The sequence below is a fragment of the Grus americana genome, chromosome Z, assembly GCF_028858705.1.
Source record: "Grus americana isolate bGruAme1 chromosome Z, bGruAme1.mat, whole genome shotgun sequence".
NCBI lineage: Eukaryota > Metazoa > Chordata > Aves > Gruiformes > Gruidae > Grus > Grus americana.
The window spans coordinates 13,278,665-13,302,090 of NC_072891.1; the positions used below are offsets into that span (position 1 = coordinate 13,278,665).

The 23,426-nt window shown below is 41.4% G+C and overlaps 1 protein-coding gene across 2 annotated transcripts in view; it reads right to left on the reverse strand.

Moving 5' to 3' along the window:
- ADAMTS12 (ADAM metallopeptidase with thrombospondin type 1 motif 12) overlaps positions 1–23,426 on the reverse strand; it is a 190,483-nt gene that overhangs the window by 80,358 nt on the left and 86,699 nt on the right. Inside the window, exons 1-5 of one of the 2 annotated variants that reach the window (XM_054809428.1) lie at positions 22,559–22,700; positions 8,193–8,389; positions 6,120–6,203; positions 4,335–4,459; positions 1,969–2,118 (exon numbers count right to left, since the gene is read on the reverse strand). In XM_054809428.1, coding sequence (XP_054665403.1) covers positions 1,969–2,118; positions 4,335–4,459; positions 6,120–6,203; positions 8,193–8,330 — 497 coding nt within the window. In that variant the 5' untranslated portion in view covers positions 8,331–8,389; positions 22,559–22,700. Of the gene's footprint in view, positions 1–1,968; positions 2,119–4,334; positions 4,460–6,119; positions 6,204–8,192; positions 8,390–22,558; positions 22,701–23,426 lie in introns of those variants that run through there. The other variant, XM_054809427.1, reaches the window with a different exon arrangement.

Consider the following 23,426-nt stretch of genomic DNA (forward strand, 5'->3'; position numbering starts at 1 on the left):
ATATAGAAGATCTGACCCAAAGCCTACAGAAAAATCTACGCTCCAACAGGCTTTCAAGCATGTCTGTTATGTACAGCAACATTGTCCAGCATAAAATAAAGAACAGACTGCCAGAGACTATATTCAGGGGTATTTTTATGGGAGTCAAAACACTATTGCACTGTTGGGCCGGGACTCAGTTTAAACCTCATTTATGTTAAAGCTGCTAAAGCTAAGAGCTTCCTAGCTCTTGGATCCCAGTTATGTCAGACTTGTACCACTTTAACTAAGATCAGGCTTTGTTACACTCTGTCTTACACTGTCTTATAATCATGTCTTATTGCTTATTTCTTTTTAAATCTCTTTTGAGACAGAGATACTGTTTTCAGAATTACCATTCAGTGAATTAGCCTCTGGTCCTTCCTCCTATTTTGCTTTCTCAAACTCTGCCTTACAAACAGACCTCCGCGGTAGGTCTTCCCAACATGATTCACTCCAGCTCCTCTGACTTATTAAGCGATTTCTTTATTCAACAACTTGTAAAGGTCATAAACATTAAAAACTTTGGGTGGGATTCGGCTGATTAAACATGCATGCCTCCACATCATCTCATTGTGAAGGAGATTATCTGATACAATAAAATATGAAGATGCTGATATATGAAGATGTTGACACCTAGACTGTAAACATCTGAAGGTGTATAACCCCTTGTATGAAAGAATAGTGAAAACTGACTCAGGTCGTGATTCAGTCACGGATCAGACAAAGTGAGTTCAAACCACTTAAGACTTTGTTTCTGGAAAATGTAATTGTACCACGATTCAAATGTTCCAAAAGCAGACCACGATTTCATTTTGAATCAACTTCAATGACGGGTCTGAGGTATAAAAGCAAGCGTGTCCCCTTATTGACAGGCTCTTTTCCATGAACAGGGTCTGTTGACACAGAAGGTGGTGAACATCTAGAGGGACAGTATGGGGAAGAGTTGACTTTTGGCATCCATTTAAGGAATGGGTGCATGGTTTTCTTCTCACTTTTTTGCTCACCTGTTCTTACAGACTTTTATTGTCCATACATGAAATTTTTAATATATGTACTCTAACCTGGCTTGAGGGAAGGATGGTTTCATGTTAACAACGAACCACACAATATGCAATTTTCTTTGTGGAGATGATTCTTACAGGCAAGACCCTGCAACACTCCTGCAAAGGCAAGAACAGCAGTACTCTGCCTCACAGCAGTGACACAGCTCAGTGTCAAAACAGATTCAAAAATCAGAATTTTTTCAAGTGAATTTAATAAACCAACTACCCGACCAAAATACCCTTAGAAATTAGAAATACTGAGAAATCTAGTTTCAAGCAAAAATACCCAATCATAAAAAAAGTTTAGCCATGTCTGAAACTAAACACCCAGGAACTTTATTTGACTTGACCTAATGGTATCCACAATAGGAATATTAATACCCAGAAGATACCAGTTATTAAGAAATGCCCCAAAGTGACTTTATTTGTTCATCAGAAAGGAGAACAAATATTTGATATTTCTGTGAAGTTTGAATGCTTGAATTAAAAATGGTTTCTAGCTAATGTGCAATATTGAAATACCTTGATATAATGAGAGAGTTACATTTCATGTAAATTATTTGGACTGATTTCAAGATCATTGAAAGTAATCACATAGTAAATCAGTATATGCTTGGGAAAATTAGCACGATTAAGTGCTGTTTCTTTGCAGCTTAATTATTTCATCCTGATGTACTGCCCTAGCAGACTCTGTTAGAAGGGGTAGACTAAATAGTTGTAAATATAAACGAAGGACAAGGCTTAGGAATCTCTTTCTTATTCCTTTGCTTAGAAAAAACAAACACGGTTTTGCTTTTAATAATAGACACATTAACTCACTCCTTCTTTTGTTTCTGTCTGGCAATTTGAGTACAAATATATAAATATTAAACTCAGCTAGGTCGCCCTTCACTTTCAACTATACCTGTGTCCAAGTTCATGAGCAATAGTGAAAGCCAATGGAAGGCCAGAATCTTCATTGATGTTACAGCTTCTGTGAGGTTGACACATGCCTGACAGATGAGACAAACCTAAGGTTTCACACGGACGATTCATGCCAGCACAAATGTCCTTTCTAGAATCACAAAAAAGACGTCTCATTAAAAGAGCTTAAGAACAACTGTAGACTGTCACTTACATTGGGTGGTAAGTCTCTGTCTCATAATGTATCAGTGCTAATTTGCATTTTAAGCAAAGCATAGTGCTAACATTTCTACAAACATATATGCAACAACAACATGCACTTGTTCTGCTACTATCATATTATACTGCTATAATTTGTAGTCAATATTTATGTTGCTGTTGTGCCTAAAAACATATGTTTATTGTCAACTTGCATAAGAAAAAGTTTTAAAACCTTGTGCTGGTTTTGACTGGGGTAGAGTTAATTTTCTTCACAGTAGCTAGTACAGGGCAGTGTTTTGGATTTGTGTTGAAAACAGTGTTGATAATACAGAGATGTTTTTGTCACTGCTGAGCAGTGCTTACACAGAGCCAAGGCCTTTTCTGCTCCTCACACCACCCCACCAGCGAGTGGGCTGGGGGTGCACAAGGAGTTGGGAGGGGACACAGCCCGGACAGCTGACCCCAGCTGACCAAAGGGATATCCCATACCATATGGCGTCATGCTCAGCATATAAAGCTGGGGGAAGAAGAAGGAAGCGGGGGACGTTCAGAGTGATGGCGTTTGTCTTCCCACGTCACTGTTAGGCGTGATGCAGCCCTGCTTTCCTGGAGATGGCTGAACACCTGCCTGCCCATGGGAAGCAGGGAATGAATTCCTTGCTTTGCTTTGCTTGTGTGTGTGACTTTTGCTTTACCTATTAATCTGTCTTTATTTCAACCCACAAGTTTTCTCACTTTCACTCTCCCGATTCTCTCCCCCGTTCCAACCAGGGAGGAGTGAGCAAGTGGCTGTGTGGTGCTGAGCTGCTGGCTGGGGCAAAACCATGAAAAAACTCCACCTCCGGCAGCATTTTGGTTATAGCACATCTTAAGTTTTCTAGTACATACCTGATGGCGATCACAAAGTCTATAACCTCTTAAGGGGAGAATAAGATTGATCCCCTGTGAGAGTCAGGGTGGTTTTCCTTCTCCTAGTTCAGTCAGCAGGCTGAGGGCAGCACAGCTGAATCCCAGGCTCTTTGGCCAAGGAACATCCCAGAGTGAGAGAGTCTCCTCTTATAGTGACAGATTTACTAAGAAGAACAGGGATTTACATCCTATATAGCAGCACTATTGGGTATGATGCATCTGCAGCCATTGAAGGGCTGCAGAGTGGGGATCCAACAACGTTGACCCAAACATACCTCAACTTCATTCAACTGAACTGTTTGAAGCCTCTTTATTTGGAAAGGCAAACCATGCATCATTGTAAGACTTCTTTTTCTCATTCTTACTTCAGGATTTGTTGACTCTATTGACTCTATTGTTTACTGTACCAGTTGAGCGGTTTTTCCTGTTTGGGGTTTGTTGGGTTTTTTCCCCAATAGAATTTAACTTAGGACTTTTTTCTTTTGCACAAATCTTTTCAGTTTGCAGACTGGATCCATTCTTATGGTCCTTTAGAAGTTCTGCTTCATGCCCTACCACAAACTTCCTGTGTCACCTCAGTCATCACCTTTAAGTTTTATGTGCATCCCTTGCTCACATGTAAGAAATGTTTTGTGTCTTTTAAAATATGTAGATAACATTTAAAAATCACACTTTAAAACTTCAAAATAAATGGCACTGTGCTCGCAAAATCCTCTTCCATTCTGAACTGCACCTGTATTTTATTTTAGGATTTGTCATTACAGAGTTGTTCATCTGCATGCTATGTTGTTTTGGTATATTGTCTCACAGAAGAATAGAGCAGTGATTTAGCACAAAATGAGATAGGATCAAGCGGGGAAAATGATCTGAGCTCCACACATGGCTAACCTCTCGGGACGTACAGACTTCAGTTTCCTAAGATGCATCTTTAATGAAACACCCACATGCATATGTAAAGTGTTATATGTACTTTGAAAACAAATGAAAAACAAACTTTAAAAGGTACAGCAAGTCTATCTTCAACCACTTTTTTATAATATAGCACATATTCTCTGCCTGTACAGGTGTCAGGCATGCTCACACTAGGTTATTTTTGCATTAACACTGTGTTTCAGAAACAGCATGTCTTCATCAGAGCACTTCGCTGGGTTCTATGCAGCATGAAGTAAATGATGACATGACCCTATAAAAAAATACCATCACCAAAAACCAGCAGCCAAACAACAGTCAGTCACAGCTGCTGAACTGGTGTCATACCGGGTTAGAAGGACGGCCACATCGTGATGTGTCGGGTTGACGTCACTCTTGGGATTGACACTCTTCTGCCATTTGCAGAAGCTGGCTAGTGTCTTATCTGCATGATGAACTATCTTCAAGCCTTGCTAATGGGAAATGAAGGAAAATATTACTGTAAAGAACACGCTGCACTGCAACAGCATGTCAGTGATGCTAGCTGTGAAGCTGGGTAATCTTTGAAATGCAATGGATTATGTGTTTGCTTAAAGCTAGAGCCATCATTAGGAGCAGTGACATCTATTTATTTAACATTTGAATATGCAGTTTAAAATTTGACATTTTTGTAATTGGTGCAGCTAAAGGAAAAATTAAATGTAGAAATGTACATATTTTTTTGTAAGCGAGCTTCATAAAATCCAACACTGAGATGAAACCTTCAAACAAACATTTTATATTCTCCTGAAAGCAAGTTTTCCTCTACAGAGAAGGTAAAGATTAATTAGTATGGGACTTCATGCTCAAGTTTGTCACTCAATCATATGTGACCAATCATATGCTTAAGGAACAATTATGCTTCAAAGGATGCATTTCCTTCACAATATTTTTCAATTCCAATGAGAGACAATGCAGTCATAGATATTTCTTCCTCATTATTATATAGTATACAGTCAAGTTACTGGAATTTCTTCTGAAATACAAAGTATGCAAAATAAATTCATTCAAAAACATATTTCTGGTCTTGGGCATTCACTGTATCTTGCCTCAGTTTATCTAACTTTAAACTTTTTACAAAGTATCTAAATAACACTGTTACCATATAATAATTTTGGGGTAACTTAAAACCATGTTTTGAAAGATGTAGATATCTATCTTCCAACATTGGTATTCTTAACTGAATATGAATCCATGGTTTATTTTCAAAATAGTCACAAAAATTTAGCAAGTACTCTTAATTGGAGGTCACCATGGACTTCAGGTCCCAATTGTCCTGTTAAGATGCGATCTACAGTTTTTGCCTTGCATATTCTCACACTGAGGACTATTAGGAAAGACTTTATCCTAATAATTATTTCAGAAGACATAGCCTGGCTCTATGGCTTGGTTCTCTGCCTTCAAACACACTGGGAGCATCTGGCTTGTGGTCATGAACTATAAGCCAATGAGAAAATCCCCTTAATGTGTTCCTGCAGCCAGAGCAGGCTATGTCATGCAGAGTGTTTGAAAAACAACTATAAAATGATGACAATCAGCATGTATTTAAGCATGTAGCAACATATTTGTGAATGAGAGACCTCGGAATCTAGCAATATATAGCTAGCTCACAGCAATTAGCATCTACCAGTCCTTATTTTTGAAAGAGATCTAAAAAGAAAAATGTGTGTTGGAGCTGTACAATAACAGATGTACTCCTTCAGTGACCTGCAAATACTCTAGCATTACACTTTATAATACACTTCAGGTTACGCTAGATTAGATTCTGAGTGATGACACATACATTAAATTCTGTTTCTCATCTGGTCTTCCTTGACATCCCATGTTCTTTTGACACTGGGTAGATTCCATTTCCCATTCCTAATTCAACTATTTAATTAGATTTTCCTTGTGCAGAAATACCTGAAATCATGAGCTAAATACTTTGCTGTTGAGGGCAGCATTCATTCTAATACCAGACATACCAAAGATTAATAGAAGAGCAAAATGAACACATTAATTTAAGCAAATAAACCCTCCTCCCCATAATTATGGCTCAATGTATTGAACTCCCAAGTTTCATAAGTGACATTTTCAGGAAAATAAAAACCTTACCTCCTCCTCCTCAAAGAGGATGAGCCGGACCAGCACAATGTGAATTGCATTGCCAATGCTTGGATCATGGAACAACCCTGTGACCTGTGCCAGAGCCAGGAGGTATGAGATTAACTGATTCCTCTATAGCAGAACAGGACTTCAGAGAGAAAATGTGACATTTACTTCAAGCATACTGTCCATCTTGGGGTCAGGGGTATGGGTGTTGTTTTGGGGGTTAAATCTTCAATGCACTTCACTCAAAGTTTACTGAAATACAACAGATGTTAGAACTTTTGCAAAGGGCAGCTCTGCCAAATGAGTGATGATACAGGATTTGGCCAAAGTTACTAAGATAAAGAGCAAAAGCACGCACAGGATTATTTCATGTGCATTTCCCTTACAGAACAATGCACCAGTTTTGGACCTGCCTCCTTCACTGTTAGCTCAACCACTTCAGAGTTCTTGAAAAACATTAGCAGAAAAGAACGTAACATCTAGAGTCACACAACGCTGATGGAGAGGTCCACTCAGAGTACCAAAGAAATGGCATATCAAATCGTCCTGTTCTGATTTGATAGGAATCAGCTTCTGCCACAACAAAGCAAAAAGAAGTCAATGCTAAGCAAACAGAAATCAGTTAAATGATGGATACCCTTGTGTTTTCACAGCACAGAAGAGGATGTTAAGAACAAAATGAATTTAATGATTTTTTTAAAAAAAAAATCCACATAAAAAAAGAGGAAGAACTGAATTCAGCAAAAATTTGACCCAACTAAAATGTGATAAACATCATCACAATGTTGAATTAGGCAGGGCAGGAGAAAAGGGACAGAAGATAGTCATAATCTATCTGTATGTGAGCTATGCTATATCATATATATATATATATGCTATATCACAAGAAATATGAATGGGTAAACTGGATTGCATTTGGGTAAAAAATGTTTAGGAGAAGACTGGTAAAGGAGAAATTACTGAAATAAAGTGGAAATTGTGGTTCTGAATACAAAGGTTTGATTTGTATGTGGGTTTTTTTCAAGGTCTTACACTGCAAATTGAATCACTATAGGTAACCCTATCATCTCAGGTATAGACTGTGGAGAAAATGTTAAGACTTGTTTGTTCCTGAATCTAATCATGGCAGGGTTTTATTCCACATGTTTTCCCTGTGTGGACAACACCTCACGTGCTCAAATCAGCTTTGTGTCTGTTTACTCAAGCTCGCTGCCTCAGTAGCTAGTCAGACCGTTCAGGGCACAGTTGGGAACATACTGTATAAACATAAGGGACAGAACGGTTACCATGGCTAGAATTACACTATGATTAATTTCTCATATATTACATGCATACCATGATAAGGACATAGAAGACATCCTCAATAGACTCACCAAGGTCAATATCTGCTACGATACCAACAATAACAGAAGACATAGGCAGACTTATGAAACGCTATTGCTTTTCCCAGGTCAACTTACACTTTGAAACTCGGCACACAGGAAAGCATCAAAAGTTAAAACTTTTTTTTTTTTTTTAAATATGGACTTTGTCTTAGAGGCAGGATACTTATCTGGATAACCAGTTGTATTGCTTTTAATTGGGACAGATTTAACTTTCTTCATAGTTGCTCATATGGTGCTGTTTAGATTTGTGACCAAAACAGTAACACACTGATATTTTAGCTCTTGCTAAGTTGGTACAATTTCCAGTGGGCTCCTGTGTGTCTTTCTCATCTACGGATATAAGAAAAAATCCATACCCTTAAAACTACAGGATTTCTCTCTGTTGCTGTAGCTACTAACCTGAAATCATTAACAAGCAACAGGAGAGGCAGGGAATGTCAGTGGAAAGAAAATTAATGCTAGTATTTATAGCTATGTGACCTCTCTCTCTTAAAATCCAGATAAAAATTATACCTATGCAAATTATAAAGAAAAAATGCTTTAAAATACAGAGATTTAATGAATATATATGAATGATATTCTATTTCTTTTAATGAACAACATTACAGACTTGCTTCAAAGTGATCAATAATATAATAAAGTTAGAATTGGCTTTGTTCATCTATCTAAAAAAAGGAAATACTGTACATACCATATTCATTATAGTGAGGATATATGATTCCACGTGGTCACTTCCATGATATTCAACCATCTTACTGTCTGCAACCACAAGTGTCTCCACCCATCGCTCTTTGCTGACAGAGCGCCGATAAACCTTTCTGACAGCCATATGATTTTGTTCCCATCTCTCCCTCCAAAGCTGCTGCTGTTTGAAAAAGCTGAGGGTATCTGGAAGAGTAAGAAGCAACGCTTGACTTCAAAATGTTTTCAAGCTTGATTTGAAGTGTATGGCTGTAATACTTGCAGATGGAACGGTAGCATTGCAGAATCACAGGATGATATAGGTTGGAAGGGACTTCTGGCTGCCACCTACCTGACCCCCAACAGGACCAACTCCAAAGCGACACCAGCCTGCTGAGGGCCCTGTCCAGAAAAGTTCTGAATACCCCCCTGAATGGATTAAACATGCATCCAAAAGTTGCCCCTACTCAAACACCAGGAATTAAGGTGTGAGACAGAGACATGCTAAAAAAACTGAATTGGGGATGTCATTTTCAAGAAATTTCTCTTCTGTGGTTTGGCTCTAAACTCTCTAATGACACCAGTTCATAGCTTAAGATAAGGGATATGCCTTCTCCACAGGCAGCTCTTATTCTCAGCAGGATGGCACATTAAGCCCAGTGCTGTGGTACATTCATGAATGGTTTGTTCTGTGCATGGAAAATATTCCCGAAGAGAGGGGACACTTCACCAGCAGGTGTCATCTAAATACCAGTCAGGCAGACGGCCGTGGGCTTCTCAGCTGCTGTCATGTCTGGCTGACAGGTGAGACACTTATTGTTTACACTATAATTTTGGGATCTGTGCATCTAAAGGCTTTCGGGAAGAAGTCTCTGCTCTGTAGAGTTGCAAACAACCTTGCACTGCATTCTGTGGGGCTAATTACTCTCCACTCTTTCTAGCTTTGAACACCAACTGACTGTGTTACCAGGGAAATACCGGGAATGTAAATACCCCTCAGCCTGAAAAAGAGGTGGAGATGGCAATTTGACAGCAACTGGTCAATTTTTCTAACCTAGAAGCCAGAGAAACACTTCTACAGTGCTGGGATTCCCCGAGTCCTGGGAAGGATCAGGAGCACTTGTTGCTGTTACAGATACTGCAATAGTCCTTTGGCATCTCATTCACAGAAGAGGATGTCCTTATTCTAGATGGGGCAAATTCGCAAGCCAGAAAGACAGCTCCTGCCTCAAAGTGCTTACAGTCTGTCCAACATAAGCCCCCCTACTGTGTGGCAGGGGACAGTTACCTGGCATTATCTCCATCTCCCAGCACTACTAAATGTTGAGGGACGGTTACCCAGACCACTTTTCCCTTGAAGAGTGGATGACCTGACAGCTAGGTCCCAAGTCTTGTGTTCACTCTGGCAGAAGATCTGTTGTGCCTTTGTCATGAGCACGCTGTTTGCCCTTTAGAAGAGCTAAGTTCAGCCAGAATGTATCATGGTGTCTTGCGTGTCTACAAAATGTGGCACCACTGGACTATTAATGATGCGTATAATACATCTCCCAGTGTAAAAGGTGATTGATATCTTGGTTTATTGTATATGTGCAAAAGAAGGTGCAAAGGTTTTTAGAAATCGGTTCTCTGAGGTCAGTCTGAAAGATGGTTTGAGAAAGAAATGCCAGTTCTGATAAAACATTATGCATAAAATTGAAATATGCCACATTAATAATCAAAACCACAGCACCCACATTACACATTTAGAACAGAGCTGCAATGCACAAGTGTGCAGTACACAGCAGCTCCATTAGTGCACACACACTCCGACCAGTTAGCACTGTGTTGCGGTACCAGTTCAGGATGTTAGCTGGCACCAGGCACATACCACCAGGAAGCACACAAACCTACAAACCTAGCCCAGCCATGTTCATTCTACTAGATGGAAACTTTCACCTCCCTGGACCACCTTTTAAAGCACACTGTGTAGGAAGCTGAATTAATGTACTACCCAAAATATCATGTACTCTATATTGCAGATTTAGACTACAATAAATAAATACTTACGAATAGTTGTAAGTAGATTTCTTTTTGCATTAATTGGCATTTGCATTGTAAAAGATGCTGAAAATACTACTTGAGGAGGACAAAGAACCATAAGATATTTTACCTGGTTGGCAAGGTAAATAGAATAAAAAAATAATTGAATGTAAGAAGTTTGAATAAATGTAAATGAATTCAAATAAACATGTACGCTTCTAATTTTTACTGTCCATACACCATCACAATAAAAAGCCCAAGAATATCAATTTCCTTTGTGATTACCAACCTAATCACTTGTCAGTGTCATCCTATGCACCCACACAAATAGACTCTGTCTTGTAGATATGTCAACTAGTAAAAAATATTAGTCAATACAGAAAGTTGGCTTCCCACCAAACCAAGGGACTTAGAGAAAGGCATACATTTTTGTATCTTAATCTTGAAGAATGAGCAGCATGGAAAAATAGCTTCTTGTGTAAATAGAAGAATATAATTTGTGAGTAAAGATAAAGAAAAGAAAGTGGGTGGTTTCTTTGGTTTTGTTTGTTTTGGGGGGTTGTGTTTTACAAGAAGGGACATGGACTATCATTGCTATAACCTGTGCCCCAACCCTAGTAAGCCAGGCTGCAGCAACACTCCAGCTGACTCCCTCAACTCCTGTTCAGTTACTGCAATAGTGACCTCCATCAAGGGCTATTTATGAGCTGCATTCATTAGTCTCTCTTGTATATTTGGATGGTTTTCAGCATTCTTTTTTCTATGAAGCACAGTTCTCAGCATCTACATTTTTATGGGTTTCATGCTGAGAAAAATCTTCCCCACAGCTATCTGAACAAAAAATTCTGCTCAGACTGCTGGTTAAGTGATTTGTTTATGGCCAAATAGAACATCATGCCAGCTGTCAGGCTTTGTATTCACATCTAGCAAGAGTTTTGTTTATTGTCTGGACAGGTGATAGCTCTCAAGGTAAAAATGTTTAAAGCCATCCAGACTGCAACAGTTAACAACCCTCAGGGAAAAGTCTGGAGTCCTGGTTAAGCATGAGGCTGTGCATCATAGGAAAATCTCAGAAGAGATCTGAGTTGTGAAAGTTAATGCCAGGTAGCAAGAGGATGCTGCAGGCAACACTCTCTCCTCAGTTACTGATCCCTCCAAGGCAGGGATCTAACCTGCAGCTAGGGTGGCTGCCATCTGAGGACTGGACCCCATCTCCTGGCAGCTGTTTTATTTAGATGAAGCAGAGAGCCACGTGGAGCTACACTAACATACAGGCACCTATAAAGCACAGTTCTGCTTCTGCTTCTGCTTCTAAGTCTCTCCAAATGATGATTGCTCTGTTAAACTTTTCATTCTGATGTAAAATAATCTCACATTGCTTTTGCCTTAAATCAGCAAAGTGTTGCAAGTGATTTCAGATTTCCTGAGAAATCCCAGGTGCTTTATTGTGCAGGAATGGAAAACTTCATCAGGAACCCACCAGTTCAGGAACAGCCAAGAAGCGATGGATAGTTTGAGATCTACTAACACAGTGCTGTCTGAGAAACACCTGCTTTCCCACACTCTTCCACAGAATCACAGAATCATAGAATGGTTTGGGTTGGAAGGGACCTCAAAGATCATCTAGTTCCAAGCCCTCCTGCCATGGGCAGGGACACCCTCCACTAGACCACGTTGCCCAAAGCCCCATCCAACCTGGCCTTAAACACTTCCAGGGATGGGGCATCCACAACCTCTCTGGGCAACCTCTTCCAGTGCCTCACCACTCCCACAGTGAAGAATTTCTTTCTAACATCTAATCTAAATCGACCCTCCTTCAGCTTAAACCCATTACCCCTTGTCCTGTCACTACACTCCCTGATAAACAGTCCCTCTCCAGCCTTCCTGTAGGCCCCTTCAGGTACTGGAAAGCCACAATTAGATCTCCCCAGAGCCTTGTTTTCTCCAGGCTGAACAACCCCAACTCTCTCAGCCTGTGCTCACAGGAGAGGTGCTCCAGCCCTCTGATCAGCTTCGTGGCCTCCTCTGGACTCTCTCCAACAGCTCCATGTCTCTCCTGTACTGGGGCCCGCAGAGCTGGATGCAGTACTCCAGGTGGGGTCTCACCAGAGCGGAGTAGAGGGGCAGATCACACTCCGCAAGTAGCAGAAGAGAGGAAGGGGGTATTTGAACCCTGAGGGTCTCCATGAATTTTTGAAAAAAAAGAGATGTAACACAGGTAGGTTAGTGCTGAAGTCCTCTGGAATAGAAACAAAAGTAGTGCTGAAAGGATACTCAGAATAGTCCAAGACTAAATAAAAAGAAGGCTGGTAAGAGATTTAGCGAACAAACTGCATTAAATTCAAGCAGCCATACTCACAAGTTTCAATCTGTTGTGGGGCATAATTCTGCAGATGTGAGGTTTTTATTAGAAAACCTGATTCAGCCAAACAAGTCACATGCAGTGTTCCATAGGTCATATGTGATATCCAGCCATATCACTGAATATCCAGGAGAAATGGTGTAGATGACAACACTTCATCAACTTCTAGTTAGAAATGGCTGATAAATTTCAGCAAAAGGGTTGGTTTTAAAAATAAAAATCCAAATTGTTTTTAGTGAAAAATAAAAAATGTTCACCGACACTATCAATACAAATCCTACCCAACTAATTCAACAACATATAAGACTCTTAACTCTCAGCTACAAGGAAAGATTTTAAGTTAACTGTAAGTGTCAATTATATATGAAAAAACAGTATTATACAAACTTTTCCAGTACAGGCTAAAGCTGCATCACTTCTGTGTAGGAAAGAAAAGTTACATTCTCTCTTTTAGCAAATAAATTTCATGTTTCATTAGGTGACAACAGAACTATATTGATATTTTGCCACTCCCTATTAAGAAAGAGCTTTCTAATCTTTAAGAAGTAACATTGATAGTCTCACTATAAAAAACATTTAAGTTCTTCTTCACTTTGAACAACTCATCCACCCAAAATGCCGCTTGATTAAGGTTTTTTTTATAAGTTCTGCTTACTTTCCCCCAAAATTTCCTGAAAGAACAGATATGACTCACCTCACTTAAAGGCATTATGTGAGATTTCCATATCAAAGCCTCTTTTTCCACCTCTGTGTCCTGCAGGTGTTGCTTAAAGAAGAGTGGAGCACACAGTGGAACACAAGGGGACCTCAAGGTGCTAACTGCACACAGCCACCTTTCACACCTGTGTATCACCTCTAGAGATACGCAGGACTTTGAAGAAGCCAGGTGAAAATGTTTGGAAATTCCCAGAAGAGGAGCATGCAGCCTCTGACTAAGGCTGTGAAGTAAAATATAGTAGTACTGATTTATGTCTTTACTTTCTATTCTCATCTCTTTTCTGTTTGCACAAGAGCTCTTTCATTTTTACCACTCTGTATTACAGAGTCACATCTTCAGACATGAGGTATGAACAATGCTAGAGATGCTAGAGTGACAAATCCCACACTGTTGAGAACTTGCTATGTTATGATTTTTCCCATAACCTTCACTTCGTCTGTAACAACAGCCTAGGCAGCTCCCAAGGACAATTACAGAATCATAGAATCACAGAATGGTTTGGGTCGGAAGGGACCTCAAAGACCATCTAGTTCCAACCCCCCTGCTGCAGGCAGGGACACCCTCCACTAGACCACATTGCCCAAAGCCCCATCCAGCCTGGCCTTGAACACTTCCAGGGATGGGGCCTCCACAACCTCTCTGGGCAACCTGTTCCAGTGCCTCACCACTCTCACAGTGAAGAATTTCTTTCTGACATCTAATCTAAATCAACCCTCCTTCAGCATGAACCCATTCCCCCTTGTCCTGTCACTACACTCCCTGATAAACAGTCCCTCTCCAGCTTTCCTGTAGGCCCCTTTAGGTACTGGAAGGCTACAGTAAGGTCTCCCCGGAGCCTTCTCTTCTCTTCTCCAGGCTGAACAACCCCAACTCTCTCAGCCTGTCCTCACAGGAGAGGTGCTCAAGCCCTCTGATCATCTGTGCCTTTAGTTTAACAAAAATACTATAGTTTTGAGGTGAGTTCTTCAAAAGGTCAATAAATTCTGTTGAAACAGAGTCACTGTACAAGGGGAGATGAATGCACATATGAAATCATCATTAATAACACTAACCTAGCACTAAAAATTACATACAATTCAACCATAGACTAAATAAAAGGAAAGTCTGAGGAGTGACTCAGCTAATAAGAATTAAAAAGATAGTAAGGCAGAATAAATCAACACAGTTTTCTGGGAAGTGATTATTATCCCATCAGCTTTGGGCTAGATCTAATAAAGGACTTGGGATTTCCCAGGACAATGCTCTGGCCACCACACTTCTGGATAAAAAGGTGGCACCTTCTCCTCTTTCACTCAGGGAGGAGGAGAGCAACTCTAATAGCTGATTTACTGCAAGAACTTACTAATTATTCACAAAATTCAAATACAGTAGGTGAACGCCTTCCTCTATTCTTACTACATCTGCTGAAATAAATAAGGCAGCTATCTAAAAAAGCTCAGTGAAACCAAATACACCAGAAATTGAATACACATAGTGTCTTCTTATACATACAATTGTAGTTACAAATATCTGTAACAAAACTAAGCCTGGATGTGGGCAATGCAAGAGTAAGGGCTCACACGCTACATGGAAAAACTGTTGTAAAACAAGCAAGAAAGGATGTGAATTTAAAACAGAACAGGTAAGCAAACCAGCTCTTTTTATAAACATTTCTGACGCAGGCTAAGCTAAATCATACAAATGCTTTCTAAGCGTGAAGCAGTGTTCATACAGGAAACTATTACAGCTATTTAATCACGTACTTCCCCATGTTGACAACCCCCAAGTCCCAACAAAAACAAGCACAGGGAAAGAAAGCTTACAACTTTGCAATCTTTGTCTAACTTTAACGTTCTTGCTGTCAAAACCATGAAGTATCAAACAGTGGAGTCACACCACTCCAATACAGAATGAAGCTACAATTGGACCTGTGTTGACTGATGCACTTAATCAGATAGTGCTGCTGAGTGTGCCTGCCGTTCATTACCACTTACACTGGAAGGATGGAATGATAAATATTCTGGGACGCAGGCATCAGGAGGTACATAGAGAACAACATCGTGGGAAACAGCTATGCCTGGAGCTGCCTACATTTTGCAACCAGAATTTTCCATCTGCCTGAATGTTTGGGTTTTTTTCCCCCAGGGATTAGAATCAGAGAATCATAGAATATCCTGAGTTGGAAGGGACCCATAGGGATCATCGAGTCCAACTCCTGGCTCCACACAGGACCAGCTGAATCAGAGCATATGACTGAGCGCGTTACCCAGATGCTTCTTGAACTCAGTCAAGCTCGGTGCTGTGACCACTTCCCTGGGGACCCTGTTCCAATGCCCGACCACACTCTGAGTGAAGAACCTTTTCCTCATATCCAACCTAAACCTCCTAAATTATTAATCCAGGATTAATCACAAGTCAATAAGAGACAAGAAAAAATTATAGCTGCATAAGAAGCTTTTCTAGGAGTACATTACTCAATGTCATTTGAACTTTCCATGCTCATTCACTTAGCCACTTCAGTGGCTGGTTCCTCTTATTCTGGTGAAAACATTAATGTGATGGATTAGAACAAGAAGGTGATTTTTCCTATTAATTAATCTAGCGCTTGATAAAATGGTATCCAAAAACAATTTAAATCGCAGCACAATTATATTTTCATTTCATGAAAAACAAGTATCCTCTAAAACAGAATACATCTCACTTTGGCCTCTTCAGGGATCTGTTTGGTAGAATACCATGGGACGAAGCCCTGGAAGGAAGAGGGGCCCAAGACAGCTGGCTAATATTCAAGGGTCACCTCCTCCAAGCTCAGGAGAGATGCATCCCAACAAAGAGGAAGTCAAGCAAAAACACCAAGAGGCCCCCATGGATGAACAAGGAGCTCCTGGGCAAAGTCAAACACAAAAAGGAAGCCTACAGAGGGTGGAAGCAAGGGCAGGTAGCCTGGGAGGAATACAGAGAAACCGTCCAAGCAGCCAGGGAGCAGGTTAGGAAAGCCAAAGCCCTGACAGAAATTAGGCTGCCCAGGGATGTCAAGGACAACAAGAAAAGCTTCTATAGGTATTTCAGTGATAAAAGGAGGACGAGGAAAAATGTGGGTCCCCTCCGGAATGAAGCGGGTGACCTGGTTACCCAGGATATGGAGAAGGCTGAAGTACTCAATGACTTCTTTGCCTCAGTCTTCACTGGCAAATGCTTGAGCCACACTGCCCAGGTCACACAAGGCATGGACTGGGAGAATGCAGAACCGGCCACTGTAGGAGAAGATCAGGTTCAAGAATATCTAAGGAACCTGAAGGTGCACAAGTCCATGGGACCTGATGAGATGCATCCGCGGGTCCTGAGGGAACTGGCGGATGAAGTGGCCAGGCCACTCGCCATCATATTTGAGAAGTCCTGGCAGTTTGGCAAAGTTCCCGCTGACTGGAAGAGGGGGAACATAACCCCCATTTTAAAGAAGGGTAAAAAGGAAGACCCAGGGAACTACAGGCCGGTCAGTCTCACCTCTGTGCCTGGCAAGATTAAGGAGCAGACCCTCCTGGAGACTATGATCAGGCACATGGAAAACAAGGAGGTGATTGGTAACAGCCAACACGGCTTCACTAAGGGCAAATCGTGCCTGACAAACGTGGTGGCCTTCTGTGATGGGGTTACAGTGTCGGTGGATAAGGGAAGGGCAGCTGACATCATCTACCTGGACTTGTGCAAGGCATTTGACACTGTCCTGCATGACATCCTTGTCTCTAAATTGGAGAGACATGGATTGGATGGATGGACCACACGGTGGATAAGGAATTGGCTGGATGGTCACACTCAAAGAGTTGTGGTCAACAGCTCAATGTCCAAGTGGAGAACGGTAACGAGTGGCATTCCTCAGGGGTCGGTACTGGGACCGGCACTGTTCAACATCTTTGTCAGCGACATGGACAACGGGATCGAGTGCACCCTCAGCAAGTTTGCCAATGACACCAAGCTGTGTGGTGTGGTCGACACGCTGGAAGGAAGGGATGCCATGCAGAGGGACCTTGACAGGCTGGAGAGGTGGGCCCGTGCGAACCGCATGAAGTTCAACAAGGCCAAATGCAAGGTCCTGCACATGGGTCAGTGCAATCCCAAGCATGACTATAGGCTGGGCGAGGAATGGATTGAAAGCAGCACCGAGGAGAAGGCCTTGGGGGTATTGATTGATGAGAAGCTCAACATGAGCTGGCAGTGTGCGCTTGCAGCCCAGAAAGCCAACCGTGTCCTGGGCTGCATCAAAAGCAGCGTGACCAGCAGGTCGAGGGAGGTGATCCTGCGCCTCTACTCTGCTGTGGTGAGACCCCACCTGGAGTACTGCATCCAGCTCTGCGGGCCCCAGTACAGGAGAGACATGGAGCTGTTGGAGAGAGTCCAGAGGAGGCCACGAAGCTGATCAGAGGGCTGGAGCACCTCTCCTGTGAGCACAGGCTGAGAGAGTTGGGGTTGTTCAGCCTGGAGAAAAGGCGGCTCGGGGGAGATCTAATTGTGGCTTTCCAGTACCTGAAAGGGGCCTACAGGAAAGCTGGAGAGGGACTGTTTATCAGGGAGTGTAGTGACAGGACAAGGGGTAATGGGTTTAAGCTGAAGGAGGGTCGATTTAGATTAGATGTTAGAAAGAAATTCTTCCCTGTGAGAGTGGTGAGGCACTGGAAGAGGTTGCCCAGAGAGGTTGTGGATGCCCCATCCCTGGAAGTGTTTAAGGCCAGGTTGGATGGGGCTTTGGGCAATGTGGTCTAGTGGAGGGTGTCCCTGCCTGCAGCAGGGGCGTTGGAACTAGACGATCTTTAAGGTCCCTTCCAACCCAAACCATTCTATGTTTCTGCGATTCACTGTAAAAAAAAAATTGCAGATTAAAAAAATTCCCAATAAATTACATCTACATCTTAATGTCTGTTACCAAATAATTTAAGGACTGTTGACCTAAGAATGAAAGAGAAATGCAATTTTGGGGAGCCATTATGATGGAAATGAGAATTTAAGCAAATGGGCTTTATTAATAATTTTTCTTCTTTTTATGTATCTATATGAAAATTCTTTCGCACAAAATGAATGCAAATAACTGGAAGTGATATCTTGAAGTAGTTGTGTGTGCATTGTCAGGGTTGATCTGCTTTCCAGCAAGGTTAACCAAATAGTATCCAGAACCTCTTGAATCAGACTCCAAAAATTTCTATTAATGTTCCAAAAATTTCATTCACGTTATAATGAAGAAAAAACAAACTGGCTATATGCTGGTGATCAGAGGTCACCAACCTGCTTAAGTCAAGAACAAAAATAAGGCTAAAAGGCTACAAGGATCTTATTCACTACAGGAAAGACACTGAGGTGCTGGAGCGTGTCCAAAGAAGAACAACGAAGCTGGTGAAGGGTCTGGAGCACAAGTCTGATGAGGAGCAGCTGAGGGAACTGGGGTTGGTTAGTCTGGAGAAAAGGAGGCTGAGGGGAGACCTTATCGCTCTCTGCAACTATCTGAAAGGAGGCTGTAGCCAGGTGGGGGTTGGTCTCTTCTTGCAAGTAACTAGCGAAAGGACAAGAGGAAATGGTCTCAGGTTGTGCCAGGGGAGGTTTAGACTGGCTATTAGGAAATATTTCTTCACCAAAAGGGTTGTCAAGTGTTGGAAGAGGCTGCTCAGGGAAGTGGTAGAGTCACCATCCCTGGAGGCATTTAAAAGATGTGTAGATGTGATGCTTAGGGACATGGTTTAGTGAGACTTCGCAGTTTTAGGTATTGAGCTGGACTCAATGATGTTAAGGGTCTTTTCCAACCTAAACAATTCCATGGTTCTATTCCCTAAGGTTGCATACTGCAGGTAAGTTTGTGCAGGCACTATGAAATTAAGCAGTGAAAGAAAGCATTGAAACTCTGGAAGGATACATGTTTTGTGGAGCTTCTTGGACATATGGACAGGATGACAGTTATGAACCAGCAGGACCCAGCAATTGGCAGCACAGGTGTCTGGAGTGCCCATTAGTTCTTCAAAGTTACCCAAGTGATTTCCACAGCAAGCACTCATTGCAGGCTGCCCTAAGCCCAAGCTTCAAGAGTTGGTGAGAAGGTTGGAATAGTGGCCAGAGAGTATCAATGCAAGGAAAGGTGCCAGCAAAAAGCAAAATGCTGGAAGAGGCAAAGGACAGGAAAGGACTATTAAGAGTTGTAATTCCCAGGATTTGGGCAGTGTGAGTGATTTAGATTGAAGGTTTGCTCTTTGCATGTGGTTGGGACAAGAGAGCAATGTGGTTTTCAAGCTGTGTAGATTGCAACCAGCCACTATAGGGACTAGAGAGGCAGCTGAAAGAGGCCTCCACCTCCTGAGCTGAAATCACTCCTGAAAACTTGCTTCCATATTTCCATATGAAGAAGCAATCCTCGTACACGTCTATACGACTTTTCTATTTTGGAATGACGAAAAACTCCACTACTCCAATATAACTGGCTTATTCCTGCTTGACCTTCAGCTATAAAACACTGACCCCTTTGGCTTTCTGTGAATGGCATCTTTACATTTCTAAGCCATCCTTGCTGGCAGAGCTCAGCAGCCTCACTGACCCAAGAAAGATGCTCTGCCAGAGCACAGAGCACCCACCATTAACTCGGTTCCTCTCCAGCTGATGTGCTCTTTGTGTTCCAGATATATAATGCCACTCTTGAAGCTTCATGGAGCAAAACGGCACTCAATTCTCTCAAGTCCACTCCTTCCCACCAAAAAAATAGAAGAACTTGCCCCATCAGGCTTTGCTTACTCCAGTAAGTTAAATATAGTCAGGGAACAAAGACACCCAGGCACTGGAACTTGTTTGCCTATTCTATTAAAGTGGACAGTTCCCAGCATGGCCTCAGCAAGGGCCAATGAGCATGTTCTCAATCAATTCCTGAGCATGGCACATGAGTGGACACAGGCCAGGAATGCCTCACAGTAGTCAGGATCTGGCCACTCTGTTCAGGAGGATGAGAAAATTTCATCTATGCACACAGACCGTTCTGTGCTACTTGGCAGCAGTGGCAAAGAATACTGGAGTATTTCATTTATTAGCACAAACGTGGTCCCATTATGTAGGACACGCTATTTTGCCATGAATATCACCAATGTTAAGTACAAGAGTAAATGCCAGCTCAACACTCACCTTACAGATAAGAAGTAATCATAGAATCATAGAATGGTTTGGGTTCGAAGGGACCTCAAAGATCATCTAGTTCCAACCTCCCTGCTGCAGGCAGGGACACCCTCCACTAGACCACGCTGCCCAAAGCCTCATCCAACCTGGTCTTAAACACTTCCAGGGATGGGGCATCCACAACCTCTCTGGGCAACCTGTGCCAGTGCCTCACCACCCTCACAGTGAAAAATTTCTTTCTAACATCTAATCTAAATCTACTCTCCTTCAGCTTAAGGCCATTCCCCCTTGTCCTATCACTATAAGCCCTTGTAAACAGTCCCTCTCCAGCTTTCTTGTAAGCCTCCTTCAGGTATTGGAAGGCTGCTATACTATAAAACAGAATGTACGCTGTACAGAATACCTCTGGCATCTTTTAAACAATATTTTTCAAGCAAAGGTATTAAAGAGGATGTCTATTTATCTTAATCATATAAACAGCCTGCCTTTGTGGCTATTGTATTACAATGTCAAGTATTTGCTACACATCCTGGCATTGTTTTAGTATTTTTAGGGTATTTTTATCATTCAATTACTCAAATATGTTCACATTTCTAAGAAATAATACTTTCTAGTTTAGCTTTCAAAATGACATGTTTCAAATAATCTCTTTCAAGATGTCAACACAGAGGTTACTAGATACTCACACACATGTGAATTGCAGAACTTAGTTGAAATTGCCCCAGCTGGCATCCCCTTATTCTTTGGCACTGCCACCACAAAAACCTTGGGTAGTCTTCAAGAAAACAGATTCACCTACTTTAACTTTTTCCAGATGTGAAAATAAATCAAGAATTAAGCTAAAAATATCTGTTCAAGACTGGATTCGAGAGAGTTCTTCAGCTGTAACATGACATTCCAATTATAAAGCAGTAGACAGAAATAAATTATTTCCCATCCAAACATAAAACAGGTAAAATCAAAAAAAAAAAAAAAAAAAAAAAAAGGTCTAGACAGATCTTTGTCTTGATATTTCCAGAATTGACTGGTTAATAAAAAATCTGATCCCAGGTCCTAAATATCTAAGTAAAATGTATGAAGATACATTTACTTATATAAATTAATGAAGCATCCATTAAAATATACATGGGATTATTTCACTGAGCACTGACAATAAGAATTTCCTGGTCTTATAACCAATAGGTTAAAAATTGGCTCTCAGCTGCCTTGAAATCCTGACTTACAACACAAAAGGACAGGAGAATACTAAGAAAAAAAATCTAGATTACACTTTCCTTTTTTTCTGCCTCTTAACTTAGGTCTATTAATGTAGAAGACAGAACCCCAATGTTTTCAAAAGTTACCAGAAGGTATCCTCTATGTCAGCCATAAAACTACCTACTGTAGTCACATCAAAGAAAGCGCATCATACAATTTTTTAGCAGAACACAGAGGGAGTAGGAGGTGGAAGAAAAATACTCTAAACCCCAATATATTTGGAGTACTTTTTCAGTCATCCAAGGAGCTGAACAGAAGGTCCACTAGTGTTCCTTATATAAATTTCCTGGCTTTGTTCTAGCACTGTGTTTCAACATTTCATTTAGCTCTTGGATACAAACACATTCCTCTTCACCTTTTTTTCCCCCAAATAGTTTCTTACAGTTAATAGGTAGTGTGCACTAACAGGACTGGAAAGTGGTTTTAAAAGCTGAAAAGCAAGACACTAATCAGTGCTTTCCAAATACCCCAAAACTCTATTGAAAATCTAGTGTCCTTGGCTGTCAGTAAAGCAAAGATGAAACTCCAATTTGGTATTTGTATCAGCTATTTTATGTGTTATTGCTATTCTCAGGAATTCTCCAATGCTCTCATTCTATAAACTGTACCTGCTCACTACTTCAGCTAAAGGTAAGTTTACACAGGACAAACCAGAAATTACTGCAGGACACTGGATGTGACACAGCAGAATTCAAGTCACGGTGCCAGAACCACCTGAGAATTGAGAAAAATCAGTCTATGCCGAGGGCCCCATATTGCCACAGCCAGCTTAGCAGTGCTCCCAGCATCCTTCACCCACAGCAGCTCTGCAGATGTAGAAGGAACAGCTAGCTGCCTCCTCTGCGAGGGGGTATAAAACCTACCGTGGTGGATCACATAGCATGATTAGAGAGCAAATAAAGCTGACCTCTGCTTCCAAAATGAAGTGTAATCCAACACCCTCCGGCAGACACGTCTTAGCTGACAGTTCTGCTTCACCCCTTCCAGGCTGCCACTGTGCCTGTCTTGCTCTCATCTCGGGACCTCCAGAACTCTTGGAAATATGGCAGTACCTAAGTGGTTTCCAGAGCAAAAAACAAGCCTATGAGAAAATCCAGAAGCATCTCTAACTATTTCACCTGCTACCATTGAGTTTTACTACATAAAAGCCTAGAAATGACAAATCAGTCTGAAGACACCAATAGATAGTAATATTCAGAAAGCATTTCTCTGAATTAACAGAGCAAACAAATAGGTAATGCCATTAATTTTATAACAGAACTAGTTAGCTATTGTGATGGACTGCACAAGCCCTGATGTTTGTCTTTAACGTTACATTTACAGGATTTAAATTTCAACTGCTATTTTTCCCTCCCTCCCTCTAGAATTATGGAGAAAATAGTACTCCTCCCAGACATCACTCAAAGCTATGACGACTTATTTTCATTATGAAGGGACTGTGAGCAGCATGAGCATGAGCCATTATGGGGGAGTAGGGTGAAAGCTGGAGAGAATGGCTGGATCCTATTCCTTTGGTCATCAATCATCCTTAGAAATACCTGAAATAAACAGATACTTTCCTAAAAGACTGTAGGTCATTCAATCCTTTTTGGCACTATCACATGAGATGAAACTTGAAAGCAAGATGGGGGAGTGGACAGCGCTGGGTGACAGGTATCGAGTCAGCAAAATTCTATCCCTCATTTTCTTCATCTCCCAATCTCCATGCACCTGTCTGAAAACCTTCATGCTGGAGGCATGCCGCAGACACAGAGGCCAGGTTCTCATGAATGCAC